Here is a 27,658-nt window from a genome sequence, read left to right on the forward strand (position 1 = left end):
GTGCTGTCCGTCCTGATCTGCACCGACAAGTTTAGTAGATGGGGCTCGAACGCCTGCAGCGCTCGGAATACTGCCAGAAGCTCTAGCAGATTGATGTGGTTCTTGGCTACTGAGTGAGACCAGAGACCCTGAGCTGTGTGGTGGAGATGGTGAGCTCCCCACCCCGTCAGGCATGCATCTGTAGTTACCACTGCCTGTACTTCGGGATCGTAAAAGGGTTTCCCCTTTGCGAGATTCTCTCTTGTCCACCAGTGTAGGTTCTGTACAAGTGTTGGCGAAACGACCACTAGATCGTCCCACTGACCACTTGCCTGAGACCACTGTTTCGCCAACCATTCCTGCATGGGACGCATGCGCAGACGCGCGTGGGGGACCAGGTAAATGCATGACGCCATCATGCCGAGTAACCGCATAGCTTTGCGTACTGTTATCTGTTGACCTGACTGATAATGCGGAATTTGCAGAAGTATGTTCCGAATTCTCTCTTCCGAAGGGAAGGTCAATCCTTTCTGAGTATCTAGGATAGCTCCTAGAAACTGTTTTGAGGTGCTTGGCACCAGACTTGACTTTTTCTCGTTGATGGAGAAGCCTAATTCGTGGAGGAGGTCGATGGTCCTCTGAATGTTTGACCTGCAGATTCCTGGGGTTTCCCCCGTTATGAGCCAGTCGTCCAGATAAGGGTACACTGGGATTGCCTCCCTGCGTAGGTGTGCAGCTGCCACCGCCAGTACCTTGGTGAATACCCTTGGTGCAGAAGCTATCCCGAAGGGCAGTACCTTGAATTGGTAGTGGCGACTGTCTACCTTGAAGCGCAAGTATTTTCTGTGCGCCGGGAGCATGGAAATATGAAAATAGGCATCTTTCATATCCAAGGTTGCCATGTAATCCCCCTTTTTTAGGAGTGGGATTACCTCTTGTAGTGTGGTCATACGGAATTTTTGTGGCTTGACATACTTGTTGGCAGGCCGTAAGTCTAAAACTGGGCGCATTGTTAAATCTTTCTTTGGCACAAGGAAGTAAGTTGAATAGATACCCTTGTTTACCTGGTGTCCCGGGACGAGTTCTATCGCGTCCTTTTCTAGCAGAATGGCGATCTCCTCGAGGAGGATTTTCTGATGTTGTAAAGAGTGGACTTTTTGTCTTGGAGGATGGTTTAGGGGACGTTGCAGTAGTTCTATGCAGTACCCATTGGATACTGTTGACAGCACCCATCTGTCGGAAGTTATCCCTTCCCATGCCTGGGTGAAACTTGATATTCGTCCCCCTACTGGGGTTGCATGGGAAGGGACCCTGAACTGAGCGTCACTGCTTTGGTGGAGGCGTGCCTCCTCCTTTACTGGGGCTGCCTCTGCCTCTACCACGTCCTCTTTTACTACCCCTACCATACGCCTGGGTAGACTGTTGTGAGCTGGTGTTCCACTGTGTACCCTGGGTGTGGGAGTAGCTATTTCCTCTATTGGAATTTTGGCCGCGGGGGCGATGAAAATTGCCATTCCCTCTTTGGTTAGGTGGTTTGGTAGTTAACTGGCCAAGGGATTTGAGGGTGTCGAATTCTTCCTTAGCGTTTTTTAGAGCGTCCTCGACTGCCTTCCCAAACAGGAGATCACTTTCCACTGGTTTGTCTAAGAGCGCAGCTTGTGTTTCTGCTTTGAATCCCGACTGCCTCAACCAAGCATGCCTTTTGATGACAGTCCCCTCTGCTATAAGTCTACCCGCATTGTCAGCGGCGTCCAGAGTTGCTTTTACAGTGCAGCCTGACACGTTCCTTCCTTCCGCACAAATGCGAGCTAGCTGGCTTTTAAGGGGTTCGGGAGCAGAGTCTATTAGTGCTGCCACTTCTTCCCACTGGTGACAGTTGTAGCTAGCCAACAGTGTGGTGGAATTCGCGATTCTGGCTTGGTAGGCTGCCGTGGAAGCTACTTTCCTGCCAAAACCATAAAGTTTTTTACTTTCTTTGTCGGGGGGAGCCTCAGAGGAAGATAATGGTGTACCAGCTCTTTTGCGGGTGTTGGTTACTACTAGAGAGTCTGGCTTAAGTTGACCTCTAATATATAGGGGGTCCGACTGGGCTGCTTTAAACAGCTTCTCCACTCTCGGATTTACAGGTCTTGTCAGGTTTGGGTTGACAAGGGATGGTGCTATTCTGCGTTGAACAGATTTTAGGATGGGAATGGTCTGGGCTACTGGCTTCCTTTCCCCTATTAGTTCTTCCGCAAAGTCCCTTTCTTCCTGGACACCTTGTGTGTCTATGTGGAAGTGGTTAGCTGCCCGAAAGAGCAGTTCATTCAAGAGGGGCTGATTATCTATTGGGGAGTCAGACACTGGGGCTTCCCTTTCGACTGGTGAGTCCATTCTGAAAATATCTGGGCTATTTTCTGGCTCATCCTCGTCTTCGTCTTCGCCGTAATAATCTGATCCTGCAGGATCTTCTGGCGTGTCAATTTCCTGACCTTCTATAAGGGAAGAGTTTCTTTGGTCTGTAGGGAAGAGGTAAGAATAGGGTTGGACCTCGATGGGGTCTAAAGGCCTAAATGGTGTCTCGACCCGGGGTCTTTTATTTGAGGGGATAGGGTCCCTTGACCCTGAGGGAGAATGTTCCTGAGGGTTTAAAGCTAGGAGTTGTTCAGGGTGTCTTTCGAAAAAATTCGCCAAGGAAGACATCCTTGACATTACTCTGTCAATGTCCTCGCATGACCAGAGTTTTGAGCTTGGGGTGACCTCGCTGGGACTTTCTATGGATTGGCCCTGAGAAGACTTGGTCAGTTCTTTTGTAGTGGAGGACTGCAAGGGTTGTTTCCTTTGCTGTTTACCCCCTTCCCCGTGGGTGGAAGTGTGTTTCCCCTTTCCCTTATCTTTCGACGCCTGGCGTCGAGGATCGGAGGTGGAATCCCTGTCTTTCGAACTAGCCTTCGAAACTGGCCCCTCTTTACTCCCAAGTAATGTACCCTTTTCCTGGGGTGCAGTCTGGGGGTGGAAGTCGTGTTCGTCTCCGGACGATTGATCTTCCGGGATATTAATGGTTGAGGCACTCTGTGCAAGTGTGGAGGCTTGCCTGACGTCGTGCGGCGACCTCGACCGGGACCGCCCAGAGGACGTCCTTTCGGACCGCTCCTTCTGTGCCTCTTTCCGAGGTTTCGACGGCGTCGAATCTCGGGTGGATTTTTTGTGTTTAGCGTGTGTATGTGTAACGCTTTTGTCGCCGGGGGACTTCCCCATAGTCGCCGGGACGGACGACCTTCCGAGGCCGGGGACGTGCGTTCGGCTGTCCTTCGACGCCTTGGTGCCCTCGCCGTCCGAAAGTTCGGCGTCGCTGCCGTCGCTGAAGGTACCCTCCGCCTCCATAGCTGCTAGCTTGGCGTGGTGGGCCCAACGCTTGGTGGAGCGGTCCTTAAGAGTTTTTGCCTTAAACCTGCTACAGGCCCTGCAACCCGTCTCGGGGTGGTCTCTGGGTAGGCAAAGGTTGCACGTAGCGTGCTTATCTACCCAAGGGTATTTCTTATTACACTTGGGGCAAAACTGAAAGGGCGTACCCTCCATACGCGCCTGTGGGCAGCGGGCAAGTGTGTGTAGGTAATAAGGTGTCGAGTGTGGAAGTGTACCACCCCCACTCTCCCTACTTGCAGGGCCGAGGCCAGCGGCCCAGGCCCGAGCCAAGGCGGAAGCCTCAAGGCCCAATCCGTCGGGTATTCGACGTTGATCTCCTCCCCGGTTCGGCGTCGAGATGTTGATCGACGAAAGGTTGGCCAAACGGGGCAAATTAGAATTAGTTTAGAGTGAAAATATGGCAAAGCCAGGGAACTCCGATGAAGTGCTTCCGACCAGAATGGCGGAAAAAAACAATCTGGGGATCCTAGACGCGTGAGGGATCATGGGTACAGGGGACGTCACACTAGGGATAGTATTACTGGCACGCCCTGTGTCGACGCCCATTTTTCGACTTCGAAAAACAAACTGTAATACTCCGCAGCTTCCACTAGATGTCGGCCTATGCACAGCATGTGATCTAAGCAGATTCCACAAGCCTCAGAAATATATATATATTCTACTTTGAAAGTAAATTCCCACATCTGGATTACTTTTGAAATTCTTTTTTTTTTTAAAGGAATACATCAATCAAGCTTCACTCGAACAAACCCTGGCACTTCTCCCCTTCCCTCTTCCCCGGCACTTGCTCGATCTGAATGTCACATGGCCTTGTAAGATCGTTATTTTGTCCTCCCTTGTTTCCCCCTCCTTGTCTGTCACACCTAGAAACACTTGTGTACAGGCACATTATAAATGCCATATCATATGATATGATACCATTCTTGTTTGCATAAAAGTACTTTTAATTATGCACACATAGTAGAACAAATTACTTACCCCTGGTAATGTTTTTTCTACTGGAATATCCTACCACAGATTCTGCGTCTTCGATATACCACTTGCAGCTTTGGAAACTTTGACAGCAGAGGGCGCCGTGCATCATTGAGCTGAAAGTACCTCAGCGGCTTCCATTCCTGCACTCGGACTTGACATCAATGTTGGTATAAATAGCACGAGCGCGTCCGTTCCCTCAGTTCAAGATTTTTCCCCTCTTCTTGCAGAGTCAACTGGAGTATTAAAAAAAAAAAAAAATAGGCGCTGAAAGAGAGGAAGGTCTAAATTAACACAAGTCACCCATAGTCAGAGGGGTAAGGTTGGGAAGGGGAGGAAGAATCCATGGGAGGAACATCCAGTCGAAAGAACATTACTGGGGCAAGTAATTTGTTTTTCTAATGGTTTGTGTCCTTCCACAGATTCCTCATCTTTGATAGACTCCTATAGAATTTTGTAAATGGATGTGATTCTAAAGAATTTTGTTATTGGTTTATGCTGTGAACAACAGCTTTCCCACATCTAGCGCCCTGTCCCGACAAGGAACCTAGGCAGTAATGCTTTAAGGTGTGCAACGAAGACAAAGTTGTGGCATTTCATATACCCTGCACCAGTACTCCTCTTTGTAGGGCTGAAGTAGTTGCCACCTCCTGGTAGAATGTGCCCTTATATTATCAGGGACATCCTTCCCAGCTAATGAATAGCATTCTGAAATGCACAAAATGATCCATCGGAACAGTCTGCTAGGTGAAAGCCTGACCTAATTTCTGTCCAATAAAACCAACAAAAAGTTGTTTGTCTTGTCTAATGTTAGTCTGCTTACGTAGAAGCTTAGAGCTTCTTTAGGATTCAACCGATGTTACCGCTTTTCATCCTCGGAAGGATGAGGAGGTGGGTAAAAAGCGGTAAAACTATTTTGTGTGCCAGATGAACTTCCGACACCTCGTTGGGAAAGAAGGAGGGGCGAACCCTCAAAACAACTTTCTACTTTGAAAACATGGTGAAGGGAGGTTTGCACGATAACGTCTGAAGCTCATTCACTCTGTGGACACAAGTGATAGCGACCAGAAAAATAGTGTTTAGAGTCGCTGACCTAAGTGAACTGGAATGAAGAGGGTCAAATGGAGCAACCATTAGGTAATTTGAGACCAAGTTAAGATCCCAAGCCGCAAGTATGGAAGGGAGCAGTGGAAAATATCTGTTAGTCCCTTGAGGAACTGCATAACAACGGGAACCTTAAAGTAAGAGCCTTGTTCTGGCATGGGCTTGAAAATAGATAGCACTGCCAGGTAATCTTTGGCAGTAGACAGCAGTAGCCCTTGGTGGGCCAGGTTTAACAGAAAAGATAATACAGTAGTGTGTCACAAGTTAAAGGATCAATATCTTTAGCTCTATACCAGCTTCAAAATGTGTTCCAAAGGCAGCAGTATAGTGCTTTTGTTGCTGGTCTTCTAGCCTAAAGCAACATCATCTTCATGGAGATCCCAGTTTTTGTATCTTAACGTCTCAGAAACCAGGCATGAAGGTTCTGATTTTTGATTTCTGGGGTAGATGAATTGGAGGGCAGATGGACATGTTCAGAGGTTCTGTGGTCCAACTTCCTCCTGGCCCTATCCGGAGCAACCAGTATCATGGCTTTCCCGAACTTCCTCAACCTTCTGATGACATGAGGAATGACGGGGACTGGAGGGAAAGGGTATAGGAGTGGACATTTCCAGTCCACCACAAACACGTCTTCCAGAGGTCCTCTCTGAGGAAATTCCCTGGAGCAGAATAGGTCGAATTTTCTGTTGATACTGGACGCAAACAGATCCACATGAGGGGTTTCCCAAAGGGCAAAGATCTCTAGAATGACTTCCCGAGCTAACTCCCACTCATGGGAGACTGTGCTCTGCTTGCTCAGAGCGTCTGCATCGTGTTCTCTTCTCTGGCTCGGTGAACGGCTGACAGAGAGATTATCATTCTGAGAGGCTGCACTGAGGGAGGCACAACGAGAATTTGTTTGTTTGCCCTGTACAATGATCTATGCCCCACAGCCATGATAGCAAAAATTACCAGGGAGATGAAGGGCCATTCACGCCTTTAAGTAGCACACTAATTCAGCTCACGAGGATCGCTCAGGGGCAACGTGCTTGCCTTGAAAGCAAGACGACACGGAGCAACACAGGTTCGATCCCTGGGTCCGTGCTTAGAAAACTCTGGGTATTAAGCACGTTATAAATAACCTATCATATCATATATCATAAGCAGGCTGCCTACAACTATTTTCTCAAACCTAAAATCACAAAGTTGGTTTCTGTAACTTAAAGTATTTTTATTTTTTGGGGGAACATGGTTTTTTTCACATCATGCCTAATAAAATGCTTAACTATATCAAACAATAAAGGACACATGATGTTGCTTGCAAACAGATTTCTGCAGAAGGTGCATCAATCGACGGAGGGCCCTTACAAATTACATTGAAAATATATCTTCTGCTGCATTAACAACTTAAGTAGAAGAGAAAAAATAAGGTTGGTAGTAACAAAAATGTAATTCCGGAGGGGAGACTAGTAAAATCAAAAAGGGATAGATGTAAGGCTTTCAATTCAATATTACTACCATCATTGCTCTGCACAACATTCCATGCCATAATTCTTTAGTATGTCTGAAGAGAGACAGATGAATGTGGCCCTTGTCACCCCTGTCCTGCTCGCATCTGAGCATTACAGAAATGAAAGGTGTCCTTCGTTCCTGACCCTCAACGCCCCATCATCATTGTACCACAGATGCAAGAAACGCTAATCACTCAGATAACCATACAAACCCTACTCTGATGAGGTCGTAGAGGAGATAAACTTGCAGACAATGGAGCAATTGGATTGACAGCGACCGTGCAGAGAGCCAAAGACCTCATGACCAGGACCAAGACATAGATGCGTTAGATATGAAACACGCATGCATCCCTGCATGAAGCAACGCAAACACCTACGTTAAACTGCTCTTAGACACTGAAACGCAAGTCACACAAGAATACATATAACTGCTTGCTGAACGCAGTTAACATTAGTAGCCATAAAAATCAAAATAGAAGATGCAGCCACATTGGAATGAATGGAAAGCATAGAGAAGGCTCAAGAATGCAGGGAGAGGCCTGACTTACTGATTTAGCAGGAAACCGCAGACCAGACTGTTCATGCGGTGTACATAAGGCTATCAAGGCAAGGAGAGCTTCACATTGGCACCTGGAGGTCCACACGAGGACAGACACAAGATACAGTCTTCTTAGATTAGGAGAGAAACAAATGTTGCTGGAAGGACATAGACACCACATCAGACTGAAAGTGACTGAAAGATAGGTTGAACAAGCCCCTTGAAGACAGGTGAGGTATGGCATCTGCATGTATAAATGCTAAAAATCCTCATAAATGTTGAGCAGGAAAATCAAGCCAATGGTCTCTACACATGTGATCAGACTGGAGGACAAAGCCTATTCATTCGAGCCAGACAGACTGTCGTTCCTATCCAGCTTAAGACAGGCGATACAAAATAATACTAGGTTGAAATCCCAAAGTCCTGACTCAAGGCCTAAAGGATCGGAGATGGTAACCTTATTGGTACTGACAGCACCTTTGGGGCTTTTCTCATCACCTTGAATTGTTGCTCATGTGCTGGTAATCATCTAAGGTATCATGGCTGAGAAGACCCTCACTGACCAATCTGTGCTTGTCTCCTGCGCCAGTTCACACTTTGTTTCATCATTATAATTCACTAACCTGGCATACCTTTATATGCAACATTTAGGAGGTGGTCGCAGGTGGAGACACCAGATAAAGTATTACCAATCAGAGCACTAACCCCATATAGATGCTAGTTTACCCCACTAATCAACCCCAGTCTACCTTGGGTTATTGTGGAAAACCAGGTCATTTCTGATGTCAACCGTTTGAATAGTGAGAAAGCATTGGAAACCCTGAGATATCTATGTCTGTCCCTATTTGTGAGACCTCTTAATAAACCGTGGTTTTTGTCACATTTCTGGACTCTTTCGTTTCTTGAGCGTCAGGATTTCCCCTGAACCAGAGCTCTTGCTGTTATATTCGGGGCTTTCCCACCCCTCCACTTCGTGTCTGTGCCATTACAGAAGAAGACAAGCCATTAGCAAATAACTCTTGGTTCTGCCACCAAAAGGTGCAGTTCAGTCTCAGTTGCTATGCTATGTATCCTCTGCACTGGAACCCACCAACCACAGGCATTTCTAGGCCTTGTGGTCTAGCAGTTTGGGCAGGGCTGCTCATATTAGTGGCAGGGCCATGGCTGATTTGCAGACAATGGTATGGAAGGCTGACCAGAGCAATGCTGGGGGTTATGATTTATTCAGAGACTTGCATCCATCCTTTTTTAGTTTCGCCTACTAGGTGTAAGCCAGAACTATTGCAGTGGAACACAGATAGGATGGAGATGGAATGTGAGGAGAAACACACATCCTATGGGCGTGTTTGGTCATTTACCCACCCAATGACTAGCCATTGCTATGTGAAAGCCTATGGAATTACTACCAACTACCTGCTCCTCACTACCAAAACGTACACTTTGGGGACTCCTTGAGCAAGCTCTATCACCAAGTAATACCAATCTTTGTACTCTATAGACCTGCCAGTGTTATAGCCGAGCATTCTTTTGAGCGTTTAATTACTTAATTGCCTCTGTAAACAAGCTCCTTGTGTGATAGAAATATCTTAATGTGTGTCTTCAGCCAGTTGATTTTATAGGCAATATCTGTGTGAATGCCACTGTTCCGTACTGTCAAACAAGCAATCGCAAAGCCAGCAATTTTGGGTGGGTATTAAACAGACATTTGTCAGGCAATGACATCATATGCCCAGGTACTTTCACATTTTCCCATGTTATGGTCAGGTACTACCCTTATGGCAGATAAATGCCTAGCCATGCCTAAACAAAAGCCCAAGCTGTTTGCTTTGCTAATGCTTGTTGGTTTCAGTTTATCTCCCTAAGTGAAAGTGTGTATGCCCAGATGTGGGTGCCTTGTTTACTATGCCTAGGGAATCAACCTGAACCTCAACGAGTTGGTTAACAAAGCCCTACCTGAAAATGATAAGGCTAGGATTGCAAGTATGGACAAGTTTCAGATGATCTTCGTGTGCGTATTTGCCAGTTCTGACCTACAAAGAATGTATCTTGGTCTGTGTGTAAACCTAGCCTGAACTGTCAGAACCTTTCATGATTCAAACTGATAAGCACTGAATTGGTAACCTCATACTGTTTGAGTAACTTAACAGAGTGTGCATGCAAACAGAATGCATCATGTGCATTGTGGGTCTTGTTTGGAAGGTATGATGTAAATCCTGGGTGCTGGGTGTTTAGGCAGTGCTGGAAATCGCAATTATTTGATGTGGGACCTCACCAGTGATGGGGAGGAGGAGCGGGATGGGAGGATTGTTTCCACCCCCCCCCCCGCCCCTCAATAATGAAGAGCGTTTTCTTTAATGTTGTGGGCGAAGTATAAGTAGTATAAGAAGGTGTACATCTTTTGAAACTAAACAACAGTATTTAAATATTTCCTAAAGAGGGCAATCAGAGGTGGATTTAACATTTGGACAAGGGACACACACCCATTCCCCCTCACCCCTGCTCAGCCTCTCTCCCATCAAATACAAACTGCGACGGCTGCACAGGCCCCCCAGTGAGAACTTATCTTTTTAATGTGTGTCACAGGCAGATTATTTGCAACAGGAAGTGATTAGAGATGTGAAAAGCTAACTGGCTGTGACCATTGTTGTCGCTTTTTTTCTTAGAATTATATGAGGTGTGATTGTTGGGTGATTAGAAATTAAGGGGATGCAGAACAAGCTGCGTGAAACAATGACCATGTCACGCATTTCATTTCACTTAGTGTCTTATGAGATTTTTCATTAATTTCTATGCTGGAGCTTGTAGGCTTTCATTAGGATGGGGAAAATAAACCTACAGTCTACAGTCATAGGCGGCCATTTTCCAAGTCAAGTGAAGTGGAAAACGTGGCGCTAAAAGCATTTATCGCCACTTTTTATGCACTGCAGGAGTTGGTATGATTTGGCAGGCGAGCAGATCGGATTTAACAAGTTTGTCTGCTCTTACAGGGCCCCCCTGCTGAATTAGATCTTCACCAGCATGTATTTTTATGTTGGTGGAAAGGGTTCCTTTGGAATCCACCTGACTTTTGCACCCTGGTAAAAGCAGGCAGATGCCAAAAGAAGCCATTGTGGATGGCTTCCAAAATCGTTAATTGAAAAAGTGAAGATCAAAGGCGATATTTACCAGCGTTTTATTTTTTACTTTACCAGTACTTGGTGGAAACAATTAAAATTGTATGCAAGTCCCTTTTGTAAAAAACTGCAAACAGTAGTGGTCCCTTCTATACAATTTAGGATTCAAAACTAAATGACTCCCTTACTCTTTTTTGTATACATTGTCAGGTTGGTTTATCATATGACTGTTTACAGTAATTGTAAAAAAATTGAGTATTATTTTAGGTATTCAAAACCAAATTTCAACATCACATATTTGTACCATGAGCTTGGAAGATGCGTGGTCAAGTATATACATTTCAGACTAGCTTCAAATTCTGGCTTTACAACTTAACCAAAGCGTGTGATTCTCGGCAATTCATTTAATCACACTGCGTCCTTTCCGGGTCCCGCGAGGGGAAGAGGGCGCTAATAATGGGCCATTTGTAATGTGCCCGTTATTACCTCCCTCCCCATTCTCATTGAGCCCTATCGGGCTCAATGGGGATGGGTTCCTGCAAGGAGGAATTACCGGGTCCTCCTATGTCGGAATGGCCCGGTAAGTCCTCATTGCAAGAACCCGGTCTTGAAGCCCGGTATGGAGGCAGCCATGGCGCTAATAGCACCATGACTACCTCCATACTCGTAATGAGGCCCAAAGAGTCCTATTCCTTGCTTCAGTATTCTGGAGGGGGAGGGCCCCGTCTTTCACAACAAGATGGCAGGAACACAAGCACCTCCCCCTGAGACCTGCTGGGAGTAGGCACAGTGTTCAGGGTGGCATTGTTGAGGGCATGCCATCTGAGGTTAAACAAAGACTGGGGGCATTGCTGCTCAGTCTTCGCAGAGGAGGAAGCATCACCAGCCCGGCCAAGAAAGACATGGCGCCTCATTACGAGTACGCTAAGGGACCAGGGAGCTAATAACGGGCCTGCTATTTGCGGGCCTGTTATTAGCTCCTTCCCCATTCCCATTGAGCCCTATGGGGGCTCGAATGGGAATGGGGAATGGTTTTCAGAATAAGGACTTACCGGGTCCTCCAAGGATGGAATGACCCGGTAAGTCCCCATTCCGACTACCCGGACACGGGTTTGGAGGCAGCCATGGCGCTAATAGCACCATGGCTACCGCCAAGCTCCTAATGAGGCCCATGGTGTTTTGTTTGGTGGGAGTGGAGGTAAATGGAAATGGTGGTTTTGGGGAGCTGATGGAAGGTAACTAGGGTTGAAAGGTGACGGAGAAGAACAAGTTACTTTCTTACCTGGTAACCTTCTTTCGATGGGTTCTTTATGACAGGTAATCACCACAGCTGTGCTGCTTCGGAAAATTTTCGGCATCTGCGTCCTGCGTCGATGACGTTGATACGTTGTCCTCGAGGGACCTCCGTCGAGCCGACGTCACCGGATGTTATAAGTAGGACGCACGACGCCCGTAGCCTCAGTTGACTACAGAAAGCCTTGCGGAAACGAAAGCTGCAATCGCATAAGAAATTCTGTAGAGGGGCAGGTAGGGAGGGAACGATGTGGAATACGTCGTCGGAACATCCCATCGAAAGAACGTTACCAGGTAAGAAAGTAACTTGTTCTTCGAAGGGATTGGTTCCTCCGACGTATTCCACATCTATGACAGACTCCCAAAGCAGTACCAACGTAAGGTGGGAAAAGAATTTAGAATTTTAGAATGCCCAATTAAATTGCAGAATAGAGGACCGGCTTGCCAAAGGCTAAGTCTTGCCCATGGATAGAATCCAGGGAGTAGTGTTTTACAAAAGTATGGACAGAGGCCCATGTGCCTGCTTCACAAATGTTACGAATGGGAACACCCCTCTGCAGGGCAGTAGAGGCAGCCACACCCCTAGTAGAATGGGCCCGTAAGCCTACCGAAGGGTCCTTATCCGCCAAGCGGTAACAAACAGAAATTGTCAAGATAATCCACCTAGACAAAGTTTGTTTAGTAACAGCTTGTCCCAAACGCCTTCCAGCATATCCTACAAAGAGCTGATCGTCCACTCTGACCCAGATAATGTGTGATATGTAGAAACTTAAAGCTCTCTTAGGATCCAACCTATGGAGCCTCTCCTCTTCCTTACCAGGATGCGGAGGAGAATAGAACGCCGGAAGAATGACCTTCTGGCTTAAATGAAATTCCGACAGAACTTTCGGAAGAAAAGAAGGACGAACCCTAAGGACAACCCTGTCCTTATGGAACACTGTGAAGGGTGGCTTAACGGAAAGTGCCTGCAACTCACTCACTCACTCTGCGAGCGGAAGTGACTGCAACTAAAAATACAGTTTTCAAGGTCAACAGTCTCAAAGGACAAGAATGCAAAGGCTCAAACGGAGCTCCCAATAGTTTAGAACCAGGTTCAAATCCCAACCGGGCACCTGGAAAGGTGATGGTGGGAACACATTAGTGAGCCCTTTCAGAAACTGAGAAATCAAAGGAATTTTAAAATAAGAACACTCCTCAGACGAGCGCTTAAATATGGACAGCGCGCCAGGTAACCTTTTGTGGTACCCACTTGCAGGCCCTTGTGGGCTAACGAAAGCAAAAGAGACAGAACCACAGGAATGGCTCATGAAAAAGGATCCACATTCTTAACCCTGCACCAGTCGCAGAACTTTCTCCAACGGCAACGGTACAGGGACTTTGTTGCGGGCCTTCTGGCCGAAAGCAACACCTCCATCACGTCTTCATGGAGGTCCCAATCCTTATACCTCAACCTTTCAGAAGCCAAGCATGAAGGTTGAGGGACTTGACCTCTGGATGGAGAACCTGACCCCCCCTCCCGTGAGAGCAGATCGTCTCGGTAGGGAAGACGGCATGGAGGGCAGATGGACATGTCGAGAAGGTCCGGGTACCACGTTCTCCTGGCCCATGCCGGAGCAATGAGGATCATTCGGAACCGAATCTCCGTAACCTCCGCAGCACTTGCGGAATGACGGGGACTGGAGGAAACGTGTACACCAGTGGGAAGGACCACTCCACTACGAACGCATCCCCTAAGGCTCCGCTGCCACGTTTTCGGCTCCGGCCAGATGAACTGTCGAGATCGAAATTTCCTGCTGAATGGCCCAGAACCAGAGCTGCATATCCTCTCTGCTCAGAGGGAGAGACCCTGCCCCCCCCTTTTTGTTGAAGTAGTGCATGGTCACTGTATTGTCCGTCAGAATCAGGACATTCTTCCATCGCACAGACAGCAGAAAAGCCTTCAGAGCTAGCCTAATGGCCCTCAACTCTAACAGATTGATATTGAGTCTGGACTCCGACAGAGACCAACGACCACTGACTGTCAACTCTTTGGCATGAGCTCCCCATCCCGTGAGGGATGCGTCCATCACGACCGTCACCTCTGGCCAGGGTAGCCAAAATGGAGCCCCCTTCATCAGATTGCCTTAGACGGCCCACCACAGAAGATCCTGGCCGACCAAGGGCGGCACCTGAACAGTGTCCGACATCCTGCCAGAGTACTGCGACCTCTGCAGCTTGAGAGCCCATTGCAGAGATCTCATCTGCAACCTGGCCCCTGGCCCCAGAAGAATGCAGGATGCCATGAGGCGAGCAACCTCAAGAACTCTAACGCCGGGAGACTCTGGGCATGTCGAAACTTGTGCACCATCTGCAGAATTTGATGAGCCCTCACCTGGGGAGGCGAACACTGCCCCAGTGATGTGTCGAGCACTGCTCCGATGTCCTGGAGCCGCTGGGTAGGTGTCAAGTGGGACTTCTTTAAGTTGAGGGAGAAGCCCAGCTTGTGAAGGGAGTGGCAGGTGACTGACAGATGATCCAGGACTTGCCTCGGAGAGTGTGCCCTGATCAACCAATCGTCCAGGTAGGGGTAGACGTGAATCCCCCCTTTCCTGAGATACGCTGCCACAACCACCATGAGCTTGGTGAAGACCCTCGGGCGGAGGTCAATCCGAATGGCAGGGCCCGAAACTGAAAATGCGGGTTGCCACCCGCGAACCTCAGGTACCTCTTGTGCTTGGGATGAATCGGCACATGAAAGTAAGCGTCCTTGATGTCTAGAGACACCAACCAGTCCTGAAGTTGAAGGGCCTGGAGGACTTGAGAGAGAGCAACCATCTTGAACTTGTCCTTCCTGAGGAGCTTGTTCAAACCACGCAAGTTCATGATGGGTCTCAATCCCCCGTCTTTTTTTGGGATAAAAAAATATGGGGAATACCATCCCTTGTTCATCACCGCTGCAGGCACCAGTTCTATGGCGCCTTTCTCCAGCAGGAATTTGATTTCCTGCGCAAGGAGTGGATTCAGACTCTTCAAAGAGAGATTCCCTGGCGGATTGTCGTGAGGCCTCTGCCGGAAAGGAAGACAGTAGCCGTGGGCTATGATCTCCAGTACCCACACGTCTGAAGTAATGGCACGCCATTCTACAAGATGCTGCGCCAGCCTTCCCCCAACCGGCGAACCATGGGACATGGCCTCATGACTGAGCTGAAGCAGCTGCGGCAGTGCTTGAGGGCAAAGAGGCAACTGCCCGAGCAGCCTTGGCACCTCGAGTACACTGTTTTCCACCTCTGGTACTCCTACGGTGGCCCCTTTGACTTGCAGCTCCCCTCAATCTACCAAAGGAAGAGTAGTAGCGAAAGGAACCTCCCTTCCATTGCTGTCCGAAAAGGCGGAGGTTGGCGAACTGCAGTGCTCAACGACTTCGCACCAGTTTTGGAGGTCTGCAACCTCTCAAGGCTCCCGTCAGCCTTGCTGCCAAAAAGATGTTCACCATCAAAGGGCATTTTGAGAAGCCAGGCTTGTACGTCAGGAGCAAACCCTGACTTCCGCAATCACGCAAATCTGCACATCACAATGCTCGCCGTCATGGACCGGCTCACACAGTCTGTCATGTCCAGACCCGACTGAACGGATTCACACATGGCATCCTTGCCATCCTGAACGAGGGCAAGAAAACCATCCCGTTCCTCCCCTTCGGGAATACGTTCAGCCGCCAAAGATACACAATTCCACAGAGTGTGAGTGAAATGTTCTAAGGCACACAGAGTTGACTGCCTGTAAAGCCATACCCCCTGAAGAAAACACTTTCTTCACCGAGCCATCAAAACATTTGTCGTCCCTATCAGGAGGGATGGTAGGGTATGATGCTTGCTTTGCCGGGGCCGTAGCCGCCTGCACCACCAAACTCTCCGGACTGGGGTGCGTCGTCAAGTAGCAGGCGTCGCTACTGGCTGGATGGTACTTTTTCGGCAACGACTTGCTCACTGCCGGGCGACTCTCTGGAGCAGTCCAAGCCGCCACCACCCTTCTCTGTAAAGCAATATGAAATGGCAGCACCGGGTCAGTGGGTGGACCTTGGTCAAGGATATCTGTCAGGTCATCCTGCAGAAAATCCACTGGTGGCGCAGACCACCCCAAGTACTCCGTCACCCTCGACCTGAGTCGCCTGTACGAAGATTCGGCATGCGTACCAGGCTCAGACCTGACAAACTCAACTTCCGGGGAGGTATCAAGACCACTGGCGTCGTGCAAAGACTGACGCAGGTCTTACAACTGGCTATGACCAGATAACAGGTCATCAGGAACCTCATCAGGAACCAAACCTTCCTCAGACCCTTCATCTACCTCAGAGATGTAATCCAGAGGCTGGAATAAATCCCTGGATGAGGGCACAGAAAAAGGCTCAAATACAGGCCTTACTGACTTCTTCAGGGCCTTCCTCAGAGTTTCCACCGATGCACGGGGTACCCCTGGTAAAGCCTCCAAAAAAGGTGTTGAGGGCGTCGACGGAATCGGTGTCGAGTGTGGTGCCGATGGATTCGACACAGGCCTCGAGGGCGGTGCCCCGAGAGTGTCCTTCGACGGCCTCGGTGCCGATGGCTTCCTCGGAGGCGGAGCATCGAGAGAGTCCTTCGACGGACATGGTGCGGATGGCGTCAACGTCTTCTTCGAAGACCTCACAGGCTCCAACATTCTCAAGGGCGTAGAGGACCGGGACCTGGAGCGGGCATGTCTAGAGCGATCCAACGTGTCCGATCGAGACCTCAAAGGCTCCCGATGATCGTGCCGACCACCCGAGCCCAAAAGCGTGCGAGCGGTGGCCCTAGCACGTTCCCTGCCAGGTTCTTTCAAAGGCGCAGACGGAACGGAGCCCTGCGATTAAAAAATCGCCATCATCTCCTTACGAAATGTATCCCATTCTGCAGGAGAGGAATGCTTGTTGGGACAAGCAACCCGCCGATGGGGGGAGTCCTCGGACGAGGAAGGCAACCGGGGACAGCGCTTCCGCGAGTGCCTCGAAGAGGCAGAGGAATGGCAGGAACCACTCCGGGATCCGAGACCCCCTGGACTTACGCCGACGATGCGGAGAGTCGCCCCTCGAATCGTCGGTCGAAAGCCTAGCGGATTTCGACTTTCAGGGCTTGGAAACCCTACCTAGCAACAGCTTCTTCTTTCGCCCCCACAAGGCCTTTGACGTCAAAGACTGGCATTCGTCACAGTCATCGGTGGCGTGGTCCTCGCCGAGGCACCAGAGGCAGACGTCGTGCGGGTCAGTAAGTGACATTTTGGAACCGCAGTCCTGACACTTCTTGAATCCCGACCGCGGGGTAGAAGAAGAAGAAGACATGATCATTTCACAAACCAATTTTGAAGAACCGATAGAATCAGAAGAACCGAGGCGCGCCGAGATCTCCGAAGCGAACACATTCGCGGAAAAAACGGAACTGAGGCTACGGGCGTCGTGTGTCCTACTTATAACATCAGGTGACGTTGGCTCGACGGAGGCCCTCGAGGACACCATATCGACGTCATCAACGCAGGATGCAGAACATTTTCCGAAGCAGCACAGCTCTGGTGGTTACCTATCATATATGTGGAATACTTCGGAGGAACCAATCACTTCGAAGTGGATATACTAGAAAGGAGAGAGCAGATGGCAAGGGAAGATAAGTAGATTGATGATGCAACACTATTTTCTCTTTTGCTCTGTAGTTTATGGAGCAGATCAAATGTATTTTCCGGATCTGGGAAGACTTGCTTAGCTGGATCACGAATTTGTGAAATCTAGATTAATGCCAGCACTTTGTTTAGGGTACTCAAACGCACAACCAATGGAAATTGGGCCTGCCTGATCACAAACCTGGCCCACCAAGATGAACATTCCTGGTGCCGGGCCTATTACAGAGGGGTCCGTCCCAGATTGCCATTCAGTTGAAGGGCAGTCATATGTTCTCTAGGCATTGGGTTCCATTGTCGTTAAATAATCTTCTGTCTCAAACAGAACATTTAGGGTAATATATAATGCAGGAGAAGATGCACTGAAACTTGTTCCCAATTAGTTATCTTGGCTCTACTTATTGCTTCATTATGGAGTACCTTTTTAGTTATGCAAGAGTTTTGCCTAGTAGGTGGTGCGTAACCACCACCTACTAGTTAAAACTAAAAACTATTACATTTAGCATTGGGGTAGAGCTAGGAGAGAGAGAGAACATGTGAGGATTGACAGAGCATGTGGGAGGCATTTGGTTATTTGCCCCCCCACATCCCTTTGATTGTCCATGGCCATGCAAATCCCTACAAGCATTCCCCGCCACTACCTACTACCTCTAACATGCAATAGCATCAAACATAGGCCAGCCAGTCGTATTTCTAAGCAGTCTGCTTAGAGTTAACTGCTTGAATGTAACTATAAATGCACTACTGGTGTAATAAAAATTGCTTAACCGAGTGTGACTTCTGCCACTTGATTTTTATACGTTGCCTGCACTGAAGTCATGTTAAAAATTAACATTGACAAAGCCAACAGTTTTGGTTTGTGTATCAGCGTTATATAGGAATTTGTCCGACACTTATCATATGTCCAATTCACCACACCATTTCCACTGGTTTCCATTTTATAGCCTGGTACTACCATTATGGCAGTGCCTGCCAACTGCCTCTCATACCTACACAAAAGCCTAAACTTACCTACTGATTTTAACAAGAGATAGTGGAGGTTGTATAGTTATATCTCCAGTGCCCATATCTTAACGGCATGCACAGTGCAACCAGTAACTGAAAGCATGGACCACGGAAATCCTTGTGCAATAGTTTCAGTGTTGAAATTGGGAGAGCGTAAAGTTGTTTTTGAAGCAAAATGCTATCGCTCTTATATTTGCAGATACACCAGCAACACCCAATCTCAGTTAATATACACAATAATAATGTTTTATATAGCCCTCCAAGCCTGATTCCATCCGTTTCTAAGTACTGTTATAATAGCTACTATTACTAAATGCAAAGGTCCTTCCAGCATTTGGACTTGGTAAGTGGAGGCTTGCCCCATGTATGAGATGAGTGCTCAACTTGGGAGGGATCCTGCGAGTCAAATGGGTGGGCTACTTGGCAACCTAAGAATCTCGTGCGTGCAATATATTGGGAATAAAATCAATGAAGAAGCAATAAGTACTCCTATCCTAAGTCTTTATACAATAAAAGGGCCAATGTTACATTTGCCTCCAATACACTTATCTAACTGCACTCAAAATCAGAAATACCTATCCAGACCTCCAAACGGAGGCAGTCATTTGCTATTGCCCAAAAGGGAATTTATGTTATGTTAAAGGATATTTATACTGCGCACTATCACCACCTGTGTGGTCCCCTGGCGCTCTGGCAGACCTGAAAAGCAAGAAGGTAGGAAGATAATAGGTCTGAGTGGGAAAAGCGCAAGAGAGCTGTGATGTGCTGTTGGCAGCTTCTGTTTACACCGTTCGCTGAGCATAGGTGTGGTTTTTCTGTCGGTCGTTGTCATGTGCTGTTGTGCGAGGCTATGTGTGGTTTGTTTTGTTGTAGTGAAGTGTATGCAATTTGTTGTGCTGTATAGGTATGATTGTGATTAGTTTAGAGTTTGATAAGTGTGAGCAGAGGGATGTGTTTTTTTTAGTGGTGGCGCTCAATCGTATCCCCTCCATTTCGGCCACCTCTGGTACGTGTCTCTGCCAGTGTCGTGCATTGTGGTGTGCTAGGGGGGGTGGGGGGTCTCCATCCTATATCCTGTGCAAAGTTGTGTGTTTCCAGAAGGGCTGTTCAGTGGCGATGTCTCCATCACCCCCCACCACCCGCCCTGTATTCAGACTAATGGCTGTCTACACACACACACCTCAAGTACAGAGTAAACTGACTAGGCACAATGACCCATAAAACCATCCTTTCCCAATCCAGTATAGACGGGGGGGGGGCAAACATGACCCTATGCCCCCCAAACAACTCTCAACACGAAAGCAGAGAAACAACAGATGTGTCTCACTTTTAGGCCCATCACCACAATGTACTGCAGGTGTGAGAAACATTATTTGCTCAGGCAGCCGTTCAGACCATATACAATCAATGATTTGGACGACATGGAAATTACATTGATCAAGCAAGTCGACTGACTGCAAAGCCAGAAATCAATGACATTAGCACTGACATCACGAAGTAGCCGCATTACACATGAAGTACATATTCATCCATTCATGAAGTTCCACGAACATACACTAGTTGATTGCATATAGGCACAAAGCACATGCTTATGACCCACGTAGGTAGAGGACAGATACACGTACATATCTTTATACTCATTTCCTTTGCCAAAGCTGAAACAGAAATATGCAAAGAGTTCATACATTTAGCTTGAAAATGCTTGACTATAACTAACGGAGAAGCCATAGGGTATGATATTGCAGCTATAGGTCTCTGAAATAAATGGCAAAGGAAAGACAGGCTTTGGGTACATGGAAAAGCTGACATGATCTCTGCAGCCAGAGGCGTGCAGAGACAAGGCACCGAGCTAAGGCCAAGTGGAGGTGGGAAAGTTCCAGTTACCAAGACAATGACCCACCTGCTGAAATGAAGGCTACAATCCTCATAATTACAAGCAGTCCAGCTCCATTTCGTGACCCAGCCGAACAGGACAATGCCCATTCAATCGAGGCAGACAAAGGACTGTTCCCATAGAACCAGAGGGGAAAAAGCGACAAGTGTTGCCCATGAGCTGCTAACTGAATGCACTCTCTCAGGCTTAGGTGATCAGCGATGACAAAATTAGGGAACACTGCACCTCCATGTTCATTCCAATTGCCTTGAAAAGGTACACTCAGTCTGTTAACGGTCCAGGGATGGGAGGACACATTTTGGCCAATCCAGATTCACCATTCACGTGGGGATATCATTTATTGCAAGGGCAAATGCGCACTCTGCGACCCTGCAACAGTGTAGATTGATAGTAGTAGAGGTGGTCCTAGGAGAAGCCACTAGATATGGCTATCCAATTGTAGAACTAATCCATATATCTTCTATAGGTAAGATACTTGTTTTTTTCTGGTATGATCCCTGTCATTGTGTTTGCTAATAAAAGACAGTAACTTTGCCCCATGGCTTAGTCTTCCGTTCTTGTGGCAGGGAGTTTTGGATGGGCCCAAGTATACTCTACGCTGCTGATAATTGGGGTGACTGCTAGAGTGCCCCAACCACACCTATACACCAGTATCCCTGGTATGTTTTAAAACGTTTTACTAGGCAAGGTGTCATTTTTGAGAAAAATCAGCACAACAGGACCATTGGGAAATCGGTAGTTCAATCCCTGCCTCAAAATAGCTCATGGGAGAAAAAGGTCACAGGTAATAGATAACAGGTTCAGTAATCAAACACAAATAATCCAAACATGCAGTTCCGAACACACAAGAAGTCAGTGTGAAGGCTGAATGTATATGAAATAAATTCCGTTGACATTGAACATAAAAACATCTTACCATTGCCAGTTGTTCCCGGAGCTGAAGGACCACTCGTTTATGAGCACCAGCCAATGCAACAAAGTAAAACATAATAAGACTGCAAAAAGAGAAAGAAAATGGTTACATTTAAACAATATACAGCATAGACAGTTCACAGCCCTTAGAAAGACATTTGATTAGGCAGAAAAATCTCATATAACTGAATAAAATGTAAATGTAAAAGTGCAAATATCGGGAAATAATGGTAACCATGTAAAATATGAGACAGCAGGCTGTGGAAGGCCGCAATGTTGAATGATGGATCAATGTATACTGCTTACAGGCCACTTTCGTCCGAGTATACTTTCCTGCAGCCCCCTTCTTGTGCCACCCACTAAACCTTTTTCCTGAATTACCTTTGTGTGTCCCAACCAAAGCTCCCTATGCTGCCGTCAATCCATGACTCATCTTGTGGGATGAACTCCACAGTTCCATGTTCATTCTTGGGCCGTTTTTTTTGTGCCCCTTTTTGCCTAAAACATTTTTCTGAAAAAAATCATTGAATTTTATTTTTTTATTTGCGGGTGAGGGGGTCCTCCTCCCATCCCCCAAACTGTTTTTTATTCCCTATACACCACCCACCCTTTATATGCCCTCACTGGCCATATTTTTTATGTTTTTTCAGCGAAAAAAAAAACGGCAATGAAGGAACGTCGTACCCATACAACGTCCACTCCGCACCTTCTGATCCCTGCTGTTTGTGCCCCTGGTTCCTTGTAGAACTACTGCTGACTATTGCCCTCCCTCCCCTTTCGTTAGATCCCCACTCCCTTGTTTCTATGCTCCAGAACCTTATCCCCCCTACCCCCCCATGATTTTAAAGCCCTCCGATGCTTCCTAAAGCTAGGTCCGCCCTCAATAAATAACCTAATAATAATCAGTAGGGGAACACGCAATTATTGCTGCAGTGCTACTTCCGCCTCAAAACACAAATTTTGCATGTTGTTGGAGCAGACTTCCACATACACGCTGTGATGTTTAAGTCTGTGATGTGCAGGCTGATATCGTGCTGAGGGGGGCAGTGGCTCAGGTAAGGGAGAGTCGTGTGGTGGACCTCACCAGGACCAGTAAGGTGAGGTGGGGAAAGCAAAGTGTTGCAGGGGTCTCCCCCGGAAGGTGGGAGGGCAGGTGGGGTTGTGGAGTTGGTACGACGTTCATTCATTGCCCGTTTTGTTTTCGCTGAAAAGGTTTTGCTGGGGGAAAACATCGAATAATATGGGGGGGCATATAAGGGGTAGAGTGCAGTGGTGTATAGGGAATAAATAATAGAGGAAGTGAGGATTGGGGGGATAACCCCAAATAAAAAAGAATTCCATTTTTTTCAGCAAAACATTTTCGACAAATAGTGGCATGAAAGAAAACGGGTGAAGAATGAACATAGAACCAGTGTATGGACCTATGAGTTAGAGAGGAGCCATTCCTTGAAGAGGAGGTTCTTGAGCTCCTTCCTGAGCTGTAGAAGCAAGAGGGCGAGTTTGATGTTGATGGGGAGGATATTCGAGAATCATGGGGCATAGACTTAGGCTTGTCTTCAGGTTTTTTCCTTCCTGCACCAGAGTTAAAGTCTGCACATGTCCTTACTTCTGGGGTAACGTAGGCCTTCAGAGATGCAGAGTTTCTCAGTGAGGTAGTTTGGGGACTTCAGGGGGACAGTCTTGTATATGATGCAGCAGGATTTTAAAATGACGGTCGGGGTGATGTGGTCGATTTGCGGAGTCCTTTAATGAGGAGTGCTGCATCATGCATTTCACATGTCAGGGGAGCCAGGGTAGTTGCTGGATGCCCTTTCATAAGCGTATTGCCACCATTCAGGTGGAAGAGGACCACGGCTTGGACAGCAGATCTGAAGTTGTTTTGTGAGAAGAATGGCTTGATTTATTGCAGGAGTGATAGTTGAAACCAAGCTGCTTTTGTCTTCCTTGCTACATACTGTTTGACGGAGAGGTGTCTGCCATTGTTGAACCCAAGGGACTTGGCACAGGTGGCCAGCTGGGGTGTGAAGCCCTCGAGGTACATAGCAGAGAGCCAGGTTGGGGTGTTCAGTGTTGTTGGATACTAGTAGGAAATCAGTCTTGGAGGGGTTGAGCTTCAGGTAAGCACTGGACATCCACGACTGGATCAATGAGAGGCAGGCCTTTGACTGCTGTCCAAGCCTGTGGATGTGTTCGATGGAGGATATCTTGAAGTAATGTTTTGTGTCATCTGTGTATTGATGGATGTGGATGTTGTATGGAGCAAGGAGGGTTCCAAGATTGAAAATGACGGGGAGATGATAGATCCTTGCAGGACTTTGCAGTGATGGGTACAGTTGGTGATCTGAAGGAATCCATTTGTACAAACTGGTAGCTATTAGCAACGAGTGATTTGTACCAGCTGAGAACGATCTTGCTGATCCCCATGAAGTGATGTACATGATCAGTGAGTGGCTGGTGATCTATCATGTCAAATACTGCTGAGAGGTCAAGGAGAACTGGGAAGCAAGGCTGGTCATCACCGAGGATTGTAAAATGCATTGATCACCTTGATGGTAGCTGTTTCTATGCTGCATCTGGGTCTAAAGACAGATTGTTAGGACTGAAGGAGGTCATTGGCTTCGATGTTTTGGAGGAATGTGGCTACTGCTTTCTCAAGGATCTTCCATAGGAAGGGAAGATGGGCGATGGAGCGGTAATTGCAGAAGTCGTCAAGGTTCAGTGTTGGTTTCTTGAAAAGCGGGAAGATTTGTCTGGTCTTCAAGGTTGAAGGTAAGGTGCCTTGAGTTAGGAACCTGTTGATGATTGTCAGGTAAGGGAGGAGTGATTCCGTCGGAAGTTTCTTGAATACGGTACTGATAATTCAACAATAGAACTAATGCAGAATAGGATAGGCTATGTAAGGAAGGCATGGTATCAACAGTAAGACAGATACAAGTGACCACAGTTCAAGGGTGTTTATTGAACTTGCACAAGGGTGTGATAAACGGCTATCTAAACCTAAATCTACATATGAGAGCAAGCTACGGCCATCAAATAGTTATAATGCAGTCCTAGTGGCGTCTTGTCAAAACAAAAGGGCCTATACTAAAAAAGAACTATTGCCAATCCTTACCACTAATTTACAAATAATGTGGGGTAATATTCATGAAAAAGAAAGAAGTGTTCACAAAATAATATGTCAGGATGCTCGGGCCTTTGGCCTCCCTTCCATACGTTTTCAGCACGGGGCAAGGTGGGTCACTCGATCAAAACTCACACACTGGCTTTTGCGGCACGAGGATACAGTTCCATTTTCCCATTTCAGGACCTTCTGTGTCAAGGTCTCTTTACTTCTTGCAAGTCTCTTGACGCAGAGGGCCTGCTGCACCAAAATGAACATGCAAGCGTTCTTTTCCTCTTTCACAGTTCAATTTGGGTGTTCACTCTGGATTCCCCCTCAGCCGGACTCGGATCCTTTTCCAACTAAAGTTCAACGTTGGATCCCCCTCTTCCAGGCTCAGATCCCTTTCAAAAGAGGGTTCAGTGAATTATATTTCGGGTGACTCTCAGTTCACCCCGGATGCCCCTGTGTCAGGCTCAGATCCCATTCTGTTGTTCAATTAGACTCCCTCAGCCGAGCTCGGACCAATTATGAGGTACATTAATCTATCGAAGACTTTCGAATGTGCCTGGCTTTAGCTTGATCCATTGCATGACCACTTTGATCTCAATATATCTTTCTCACACTCTGCATCAGTTGGATACCAAACAGATACTTTTAAATGAGCACCCACGTGTCGCAGGACCACTGTTTATGTTATCTTTTCTTGACCTCTCGGAGTTCAATTATTTCCTTTAGCTTCCAATTGTATTTCGTCGCTCATCCCATACGCCTCACACACTGTTCTCTTTATACAGTGTTGCCGCTTGCAACCTTGGTTCAAAACACAAGCTGGTTTGGTATCAATATCTCCGACTCACCGGCTGAGCCGTCTTTTCTGACACAGCTTTGTTGTAGAAGCCAAGGACAGTAACACGGCAGCAATCGCTCCTGCCACCCTTGGTTGTCGATGTGCAAGAGCCCTGGGTACCTCTGATACACTGCGCAGGTTTCATCAGCCTTAGTTCCTGGTCTTCAGTTTCTTACTTTTCAAGGCTCACAAAAGTAACCGTCTATACAGGTCAAAGGTAATTTCCTTGCAATACTCTCTGGTCTCGCCGTCTTTCTCCTTGTATTAAACTGCCATCTTGGAACTGCTGTTTCCTCGCTCAGAGTGTGCTTAGGTATCCTACCTGGTAGGATGGGGAAAGGGTGCTACAAGGAAGGGGATACCGCGTTTCACCCTCCGGTGTCCCATTTCCACTCCCCGAAGACCCCTCATCCAGGTGATCCTCCCGCACTTGTCCACCCCCAGGAACTTGATCCAAAAGCGATCGCCATGTCCAGGCCACCTGGATGTCAGATCCCCGGGGACTAGCGGGTGAGACACCTTCAGGTTTCTCACAGCTAAGAAAACATTTTATAGGATGGCAAGTTATGCAGCAGCAATAGCAATCATCTTCCCAGTCCATGAGCTCACATCCACAATGACCAATGCGTGGGAACGTTGTACCACCTTGTGAAATGACTCAAGAATTTACTGCTTCAAATGCTGGTGGACGAGAAGAGATGGAGGGGGTGGTGGAAGAGTGCATAGCGGCAATGTGAATTGCAAGTCTGTTCCACTCAAAACCTCAGTTTTAAATCTGGAAATCGAAAATCTGTAGATTCATATTCATATTGATGCGCAGTGTTCGGGAAGTTGGCTTTTGTTACCCAGATGCTGTTAAATATCATAGGGGGATTTTGTTAAAGGCGGCAGCTCCTTATTTTGCACCCGAGGGTTCACTGGAGCCACTTTGCATGACGCTAGAAAAGTACAGTTTTTCTCCATTCTTATTGGATAATGTCTATTCTATGGGGAAAGTGCGAAATGTAAGTGATAGATTATCATTAACTGATGAGACTCGGGAAGCCCTTACTTTGTGGTTGACTGCCAATGATCATAATGTGCGGCTACACTATGGTACTTCACTTTGGCTACAGATTGTGAATAAAATACTATGTTGGCATAGCTGGATCTCGAGGGGGGTTACTGAGGAACTACATTGTGTACATTGTGTATTTGGTCTGGGGAATAAGGAGTTATGTAGGTTCAGGGAGTTGGAGTCACTTCTGCCACAGAGGCTCGGTATGTTGTTGGCTCCATTGGACTGAGCCGGATGCTTGTGCTAAATTTGCACCGTCAATCCTTAGCGTATCCACATTTCTTAATAAAATGCCTATGGATCCTTATTTGTTGAATCCTAGAAAAAGTTGTGAAGGACTTGGGAGGGCAAATTGGAGTGTGACATTTCGGATAAGAAGTGGGGATGGGTACAGAAGGCTGGTTTTAGGAGTAAGTTGGATCTGAACTTGCGACTTACCCTGCAGAAGATTTTAGGATGCCTGTATTGTACCCCAGTGTGCATGCATGGTATGAACTTATTGGACAATGAGGGGTGCTGGGATTGTGGTAAGGAACAGGGCACAGGATTGTATATGTTGTAGAGTTGCCCTAGGGTGCGTGAATTTGGGGGTTGGGGTGTTGGACAGGATGGACACGATTTTATCTATGAGTTTTCCAAGGATGCCTTTGCAAATTCTTTTGTTGTCTGGAAGAGGGAGGTGCACGATTGCTAAGCAGTAGGAACAGTGGGTAGACAAAGTGCTGATGGTGGCGGCAACAGGTCCTGAAGGTATGGAAGACCATAAAAAAGCTACTTGTAGAGAGTTCAATGATTAGTTGTGTCAGACTTTGAGAGAGTTTTGATCCATAAGCAGGATCATAAGGTCCTTTATTTGGAACTCTGGACACCCTTTAACAGTATGCATGGTAAGTAGTCGTTGCTTTGTGTTGTGCAATATTTGTACTAGTGATGGGGGATCCTGGGTGGGTGAGTGTGTGTGTTTGTGTGTATGTATGTATGTGGGGTGGTCTCTTGTTTTATGTGCTTGGTTGCATTTATGTTTGGGAAATATCTGTTTGTATATGGCTTGCATTATGTTTTATTTACTGTAAGACCCTGTTTTTGATGATATAAGGGCTGTTGGATGGTGGAATATTCTGTCATTGCTGGTTCGTTGTTATTCCTAGTGTTGCGTTGTATTACATATGCTTTGTTTGGTTTTCTTTATGCGATAAGTTGTACAATCTGTAAATAAAGAGTTTGAAAAAATAAATATATGGAATTTTGCCTTAAAGTATTACTAACAGCCGATGAAGATTGGGGGAGACAA

At 47.1% G+C, this 27,658-nt stretch overlaps 1 protein-coding gene across 2 annotated transcripts in view; it reads right to left on the reverse strand.

Moving 5' to 3' along the window:
- TMC7 (transmembrane channel like 7) overlaps positions 1 to 27,658 on the reverse strand; it is a 950,504-nt gene that overhangs the window by 26,343 nt on the left and 896,503 nt on the right. For both annotated transcript variants that reach the window (XM_069647142.1, XM_069647143.1), the window contains exon 15: positions 21,365 to 21,443. In XM_069647142.1, the coding sequence (XP_069503243.1) occupies positions 21,365 to 21,443 (79 nt within the window). The remainder of the gene's footprint in view (positions 1 to 21,364; positions 21,444 to 27,658) is intronic.

This window comes from Ambystoma mexicanum, chromosome 2q (assembly GCF_040938575.1).
Source record: "Ambystoma mexicanum isolate Mex_15411 chromosome 2q, UKY_AmexF1_1, whole genome shotgun sequence".
In the NCBI taxonomy this organism is placed as follows: domain Eukaryota; kingdom Metazoa; phylum Chordata; class Amphibia; order Caudata; family Ambystomatidae; genus Ambystoma; species Ambystoma mexicanum.